The following is a 7,544-nucleotide window of genomic DNA, read 5'->3' as shown; positions in this document are numbered from 1 at the left end:
TAGGAAAATGGATGTCCAGGTTGTTAATTGAGGATGGCCGATGGCAGCAACTATTGCGGAAAAAGTACGTGGACTCAAAAGCAATATCTCATGTTCTTTGGAAACCAGGAGATTCACACTTTTTGGCTGGCATTATGGCTACTAAGAAGCACTTTTTCCCATTTGTTTCCTTCTCCATTAGGAATGGGCCCGAGATCAAATTCTGGGAGGATATGTGGTTAGGTACAGCTACTCTTCGAGAATAATATCCGACTTTGTACAATATTGTTCGGCATAAGGGTGATACCTACAGAAAGTGATGGAAACTTCTCCAGCCTCTATGTCATTCAGGCGTGATCTTATTGGTCCCAGACTAGCTACATGGTCTGAATTGCTACAGAGGTTAGCTTCAATCCAGCTGGTTCAGTGAGTCGATGAATTTCGTTGGAGTCTTACCAAGCATTGTAAATTCTCGGTCAGCTCCATGTACAAATCTTTAATTATACCTAGTCAACCGGTTGTCAATAATAAATCCATCTAAAAGATGAAGATACCTCTGAAAACAAGGTCTTTGCATGCTATCTTCATCAGAGTTTTATTCTAACTAAAGATAACCTTACCAAACGCAACTGACATGGCTGTACGAAATATGTTTTCTATCATGAACAAGAGGCAATAAAATACCCTTTTTCAGTTGTCGGGTTGCTAGATCTATATGGTCAATCATTCAGATATGTTCTACCATGTATCCACCTTGTAGCATTGCAAATATTTTTGGCTATTGGCTAAATGGGGTCGAGTCTAGGTATAAAACACTTATCAGGGTGGGCGCGATTGTTGTCGTTTGGTCGCTTTGGCTATGTAGAAATGATAAGATTTTTAATGACAGCAATTTCTTCTCTATTGCAGGTTGTTTACCGCGCTACGACTTTGCTCTATTCATGGTTGCTACTCTAACGTTTGGAGGATCACGACCTCTTTACGGAGGTATCTACACGGTTAGAGAATACGGCCAAGGAGTTTATTTCCCAACATGGGTGGCTGTATAATAGGCGTATTGAAGCCAACAAAGCTTAGTCGTGATCGTTTCTTTTTTTTTTCTTCTATGAGTACCATGTTAAAGAATATTAATACTTAAATAGCTGTGTGCATCTTAGTTATGCAAAGGCTGAGTGTAATGATTAAAACTTTTGAGTAATAAATCACACTTCATCGAAAAAACATTCCTTTTGGCAGTTTTCATCAAGTTCTACCAAGTCCAAACTGTACATCATGCATGCATCTCAACCACCAGGGAGCAGGGAGCACTCGTGGTGTTGCTTCTCTGCACATTGTTGCAGGCACCAATTGTTCTTTTGGTGATTACTTCTATTTTACCTTTTTCATTTTTTCCATTTTTTGGCTTGTTATTGCCGTGTGTATCTTAGTAATGTAGAGGCTATATATAATGCTTAATCGTTTTAAGTCCGTCATCTGAATTTCTTAGTGATACATAAACATGAATGAAACAATTGTTATTAACTATTCTACTGCATTAGATTTCTAGAATGGCACTCCATTAGAGACTTGCCTCTTTGTCATTCCCTTGAGCTGTCAAAGTGACGAGCAAGAGCTACCACCTCCTCACTCTGACTGTTGGCGACTGGCTCAATCTCACCAGTCAACGGGATTGCCATCTCCACTGACCTTGACCCCTCACTCTTGTACGATGCACTGTGCGGGCTGCCGACCATGTCGATCACGCAGGGCACCTCAGCGGGCGAAGAAGCGTGCGACGTGATTTGTTGGATGGGCTGCCGGCGGTTGTCGTTGAGATTAAAGCTCAGGTGGATAATGCAACAAACGACAGATGTGATGCCAGTGATAAGGAATAGGCTCCGAAAGCTTTTAAAGCTGAGTCTTCCGGACGTGAATTGCGAATCGTTGCCTTTGGGGTCGCCGAACCACTTGCGCTCGATCCTGTTGATCTCATTGTTCTCGGTTAGCTTCAGAATCGCCTGCGACAGATCCGTCACGTACGGCGACCCCTTGGGAAAGGCGAACCCGAAGCCTCCCGTCAAAAAATGACTCCAGGTAGGTGAAGTTCCCCCTTCTCCTCTCTGGGCGTGCTACAGTAGTTTGAGGGTCGACTCCAGTTTCAGGCCGCCGCCCCTCTTCCTTCTTCTCTCTGGAGGCTCTGCCGGCCAGCGAGAGGTTGGATTAGGAGGTAGGCTTCCCTTGTACATAGTAGATTTAGGATTTCTGTTAGGATTCCCTAGGTGGAGGTGTGCCTTTGTGCTGTTTGGGAGTAGGTGGCTAGATCTTTGCATCCGGATCTGGCTCGACTTGGTTCTGTTGTTCTTGCTGGCTCTGCTCCGGTTGCCGGGGCGGTGCCTTGTGAGGACGCGGGAGCCAAGCATCTCCGACAATAAGGATGGCCTTTGGAGCTTCTCTGTCCTTGCGATTTGGCGCGGCGAGGGATGGTGTTTGCTGGTGGTCTCGGTCGAGCTTCCGAGGAGGAGGACGAACGAGTTGGCACAAGGCGACGGCTTCGTCAATAAGCGCTGCTACCTTGAGGTATGGAGTTGTTATGCTGTGGAATTTCTTCTGGCCGGCCGAGGTGGCGAGGGGAGGAGGCGACACGACGATGGCACCTCTGTTTCTTCAAGGTGGAGGGATCGGTTCCTGCTGCATCCAAGAGCGAATCACGCGGACGCCATGATTGCTTCCGCGTTCTTTGGCCGGAAATGTGGCCCTTCGAGATGCCTAGATGGCGCTCAGCTCAACCTCCGGTTTGGAGGCCCTTCTCAGAGTTTCCCGTCGGAGTCAACGTCCTTCCGCCGTCAAGTGGTTCGTCCCCGATGGTGTCTAGGTCGCCGACGATGGAGGCTCATCGCTGGTGGAGAGGACCCAGGAGCCGATTGCGTTTTCTCTGATATTTTAGAGGTCCTTTGTGTGATTGCCCTGGCCGTTGCTGTAATTTTCTTTTTCTTTCAGGGGCCTGGATGTAATATGTACCCACCTCTTTTAATTTGATATGCAGCATCTGGGGTCTTCGTGACCCTTCTTTTGTTCAAAAAAAAAAAAAAAAAAAAAAAAAGCCTCCCGTCATGTTGCGTTGGTCGGTCATGGTGAAGTTGTCGTTGTAGGTCCCGAGGAAAATATTGAAGTAGGGCGTCTCGTTGATGATGGCGCCGATGCTACCGTTGAGTAGCGCCTCCTGGAAGCTCCGCGCGGTCGTGTACCGCATGATCCTAACTTGCGGGAACCCCGATTGGGTCAGGGCCTTGCCTGTGAAGGAGTTGTTCATGACCCCGACCATGTCCGTGCCCCGCAACAGCGCACGGTAGTCGGCGATGGTCGGCTCCACCTGCGGCACCGTGAGCATGGAAGTGAGGCTCGCCGTGTAGCTAGACTGCAGGATGAGCACGACGAACACCCAAACGACAACCACGAGCCTCGACAGGTTGCTCGTGAGCTTCTCCCTGTGGGCAAAGACAAGGGTGGAGAAGCCGAAGTAGACGAGGGTGCCAGCTTGGTTGGAGGGTGTGAGCTTGCCTTTGGTGCCGGCTTCGTTGGAGGGGGTGAGCTTTCCTCTGTTGGAGGGTGTGAGCTCGACTTCGGCGCCGAATTCCCCGTTGTTGTCATGTTCGATGGCCCAGACGACAAAGCCGGTGAAAAGGAAGAAGGCGGCGCTGACGAGCCAGAGACTGGAGCTGAGTGGTTTCAGAAAAAAGAACCACGTGAAGCTGCTGCTCCGTTGGTCGCGCAACGGTACAACCATGGCGATGTCTGTCGACATGTAAGGCAACGTGAAGTCCACGTGGGCCGCTCGATCTGCTGTGATGGTCATGTCTGCCACCACGGCATCGAACGTCTGCAGCAATTAAACAAAGGGCAAGGTCACGGTCAAAAGAAAAAAAGAAAAAGGCAAGGTAATTTATCTAGAAATTTGTTCGATAGAAATCCTCAAGAAGGTGATGTATGAAGAATTACAATGCCCAATATCCAATGGATCATGCTGACTTTTAATCGAATGGCATATCCCTAGCATAAAATATTCGACTAAGTATTACAACCTCCATCCTAAAACTTCAGGCTTATATTATTTTTAGAAAGTTAAACTATGTCAAGTTTGATTAATTTTTACCAAAAAATTATTAACATGAAAAATACAAAATTAATATCATTAAATAGATAATAAAATATATTTTTGTATGGTATCTACAAAATATTATATTTGTTAATAGATTGTTCTAAAAGTTTGGTCAAATTTTACTTGGCTTGATTTTTTTTAAAGCCTTAAGCCAATTAATGTACTTGTACATAATTAAAAAAGTGAAATGTAAAGCTTAAGGTCTCATGTGGGATATTTTGATTACAATTAATGTACTTGTACATAATTAAAAAAGTGAAATGTAAAAATAAAGTTGAGAAATTTTAAAATTCAAGCTCTATATGGGATGGATATGGGTTTTTAAAAAGAAATTTATGTCCAAATACTTGCAGGTTTATATGCGTTTTCATATTCAGTTTATGTTGATAAAATATTACAGGGTTTTTTTCTCACAAAAATATGCATCCAACCCTTGTATTACTACATTTGTTTCCGAAATGTAAACCTTTAAAAAAGCTTATATTACGGAATGGAGATAATATGTGTAGATCTATTGCTAGCATACTAATTTAAAATAAGTAGACTCGGATGGAGTATATATAATAAAAATAAATTAGCCCTTATAATCTATAACATCATATTTGAACTAAAACCACGATATTCAAGAGAGCAGTTTATTTATACGGTTTTGCTATGTCTCAGTCAACTGAGATTTTCTTAAGTCTAAGTCAATTACAAAAATGTGCTTTGAGTCGCACTTTTCTGTTAAAAAAGTGCAATTGCACTTTTCTGGCAGAAATGTGCAACTGAACCGAGTTGTACTTTTCTTTAAACTGTAGTTGTACTTTTCTAAGTTGACTGAGACTTAAGAAAATCTCAGTCAACTTAGACATAGGCACACCCTTATTTATATGAAGTTTCTAATCATCTCTCCATCTAAAAATAAGTGTCTTATCCTTATCTAAAAATAAATACTTACCCCATTTTCAACTCCCGTGATGAGACTGTCGTAGGGCTGCGACTCTGCCTTGACGAACTCGAAGGGCAGCGCGTACGGCAGCAGCCGCACCGCCGCCTCAAACACCTCGATCACAAACCCGCCGGCCGTCGTCTGGTTCGTCACCGGGTCCACGGTAAGGTGCAAGATCGGGCGGTAGCTGTCGGAAACATTCCCCGGCACCGCCACCCTCAGCTTCCGCGCGTTCGTCGGCTGCACCCACCCGCTCGGCCGCACCGTCGACTCTCCAGGCCAGATCACTGGATGGAGTCCGAGCTCGCCAGCCGGTGTGTTCGAAGCGTGGCCAAATTGCCGGGTCAGCCCGTGCCGCGGTGACCAGAACCCGACGCCCCTCTCCTTTCCATCGTCCATGATGTTTAACACGCGGTAGGCCGGTGCTACGAGCTCGCCGTCGACGAGCTCAAACTTGCCGCCAAGACCGTCGAATGTCGCGTTTCGGATAGCTCGGAGGAAATTCTCGCCTGATGCGGACTTCCCGAGCCCCGAGATGTCGGTCGGCCCGCCCGTGCCGTTTACTAGCCCGGGTGGCGACGACAGGTCGGTGGCGTTGAGCCGCTCTGCCGCGGAGGCCACGGCCCACGCGGCGTCGTAGGCCCAGACGGCGTGGCAGCCTAGGACGGCGCGCGAGAGGTCTTCGTCCGGGTGGTCGCGCATGTACCGCTGCGCCCACCGCTTCTTGACCCCGCGCAGCCGCGGCGTGGTGGGCACGTAGGGCGCGAGCCCGATGACGCCCTGCGGCGGCTCGACGGAGCCCAGGAGGCCCGTGAGGCCGTCGGTGATGATCCACACGTAGCCGTCCCCTGTCATGCCGCCCGCCGCGGCGGCGTCGAACACGCGGCGCGCGAGCCCAGGGCGCGTGTGGAGGACGAACACGCGCGTCTGCTCGGACTCCATGCGGTACAGCTCCGCGGCCACGGCGTCCGGGGTCGCGTCCTCCCGGAGCGCGCAGCGGTATGGGACCTCGGCGGGCGCGGACGCGAGGGCGTCGACGAGGAAGGGGATGAACGCGGCGCCGTAGTCGTCGTCCTGGTAGACGGGCACCACGCGGCGCCAGCCGAAGTGCGCGGCGAGCGCGGCGACGGCGCCGGCCTGGTCGGCGTCGCTCTGCGCGGCGCGGGAGAAGAAGCGCGCCGTGGCGGGAGACACGGAGGGGCTCGTGGCCGAGAAGGACACCACAGGGACCTCGGCCTGGGTGGCGAGGTCGGCGACGAACGCCGATTCGATGGACGACTGCGGGCCGAGGATGGCGCGCGCTCCCTGCGTCGTCATCAGCTGCAACGCTGCGCACACGCCACAAGGCAATCAAGACCATGCACGCTACGTCAAAGCCTCAAAGCAAATGAGCATCCAGATATGAGGAACCATAGAAAGATGGAGCATACCCGCTGCCGCGGCGGCGACGACGTCTCCACCGGAGTCGTGCTGCAGGATCTTAACCCGAGCGGTTGAATTGGCGACGGCGGCGTAGAAGTCCTCGAGAGCCATGGGGATGGTGGTCCTCGCGATCTTGCCCACCGGCGAGTCGGCGTCGATGATGAGCCCCACCTTGACCTCCGTCGGCTGCGCCCGCGACGTCGTGAGGAGGCAGGCCGCCAAGCCGATCAGGAAGAGCAGAAAGCGCGCGTTCCCGGCCATCAGGAGAGGAGACCAGAGCAGTCAGTCAATTACTTGGCGAGAGAGCTACCTGGGAGTTTATAAGGGAAGCTCGCTGCACGCCACACGGATGCTGAATTGTCGATAGGACACGGCTGCAATCCTCCGGAGGCACCAAACATTCAAGCCTCATCCTGTTTCACATGCTGACACGTGTCTACTTTTAAGCAAAATCTTGACTTTGCTTTGTTGCAGAAAAAAAAGTCTCGTTTGTACTTCATTAAAACAAAAAAGTTTCATCTATAAAATAAAATAGAAAAAAACCGTCGAACACGGACCTCGCTAGAGGATCGTTGGAGACTCGCTAGAGACACTGTAGCACAAAAATATACTAAAGTAGCAGAACCATATAACAGTTGTAGCATAAAAATAAACAATTATAGCATCGTGAACTACTACTCGTCTGCCGGCGGCATTCCAACACCGGCTTTACACCATCACTTCCTTCTTGCAGCACCACCACAAACTGGTGGTAGCAACGTCAGTGACCATTTGCAGCATCGTACTTCGCCGAAACATGGTACTTCGTCGAAGATCTCCTTATAAATTGTTGCCCGCCAGTGACAGCACCACCACTTACTCCTTGCAGCACTGACAACCGCCATTTGTAGCACCGCCGTTCACCATTTGTAGCACACGCAACGACCATTTGCAGCACCGCATGTCAGCGTGGTAGCACACGTGGCCGACATTGGTAGCATATTCAGCCACCCTTTGGAGCACCATCGGCCTCCGTTAGTAGCATAGCACTAGCATGAACCGTTTGCAGAGCGTAAACATAGAGGTCGCATGCCATAA

The 7,544-nt window shown here is 49.6% G+C and overlaps 1 protein-coding gene across 1 annotated transcript; it reads right to left on the bottom strand.

The window, feature by feature from the left end:
• Positions 1-1,132: 1,132 nt before the first annotated feature.
• LOC127301492 (glutamate receptor 2.7) lies at positions 1,133-6,753 on the bottom strand. Its single transcript, XM_051331749.2, has 4 exons — positions 6,476-6,753; positions 5,055-6,373; positions 3,061-3,835; positions 1,133-2,029 (listed from the first exon to the last, which is right to left on the bottom strand). Exons 1-4 carry the CDS (start codon positions 6,726-6,728, stop codon positions 1,557-1,559), a joined length of 2,820 nt encoding a protein of 939 aa, XP_051187709.1. The 5' UTR covers positions 6,729-6,753; the 3' UTR covers positions 1,133-1,556.
• Between the last annotated feature and the right edge of the window lie 791 nt (positions 6,754-7,544).

The sequence above is a fragment of the Lolium perenne genome, chromosome 5 (genome assembly GCF_019359855.2).
Source record: "Lolium perenne isolate Kyuss_39 chromosome 5, Kyuss_2.0, whole genome shotgun sequence".
NCBI classification, from domain to species: domain Eukaryota; kingdom Viridiplantae; phylum Streptophyta; class Magnoliopsida; order Poales; family Poaceae; genus Lolium; species Lolium perenne.
This window is presented reverse-complemented; position numbering and strand designations above follow the sequence as displayed.

Excerpts from the sequence above, each read along its gene's own strand:
- LOC127301492 (XM_051331749.2), bottom strand. The coding sequence starts at position 6,728 with ATGGCCGGGAACGCGCGCTTTCTGCTCTTCCTGATCGGCTTGGCGGCC. Across the intron at positions 3,836-5,054 it reads TCACGGGAGTTGAAAATGGG|ACGTTCGATGCCGTGGTGGC; the intron begins GTAAGTATTTAT and ends TAATTGCTGCAG. Across the intron at positions 2,030-3,060 it reads CCAACGCAACATGACGGGAG|GCTTCGGGTTCGCCTTTCCC; the intron begins GCTTTTTTTTTT and ends TTTTGACGGGAG.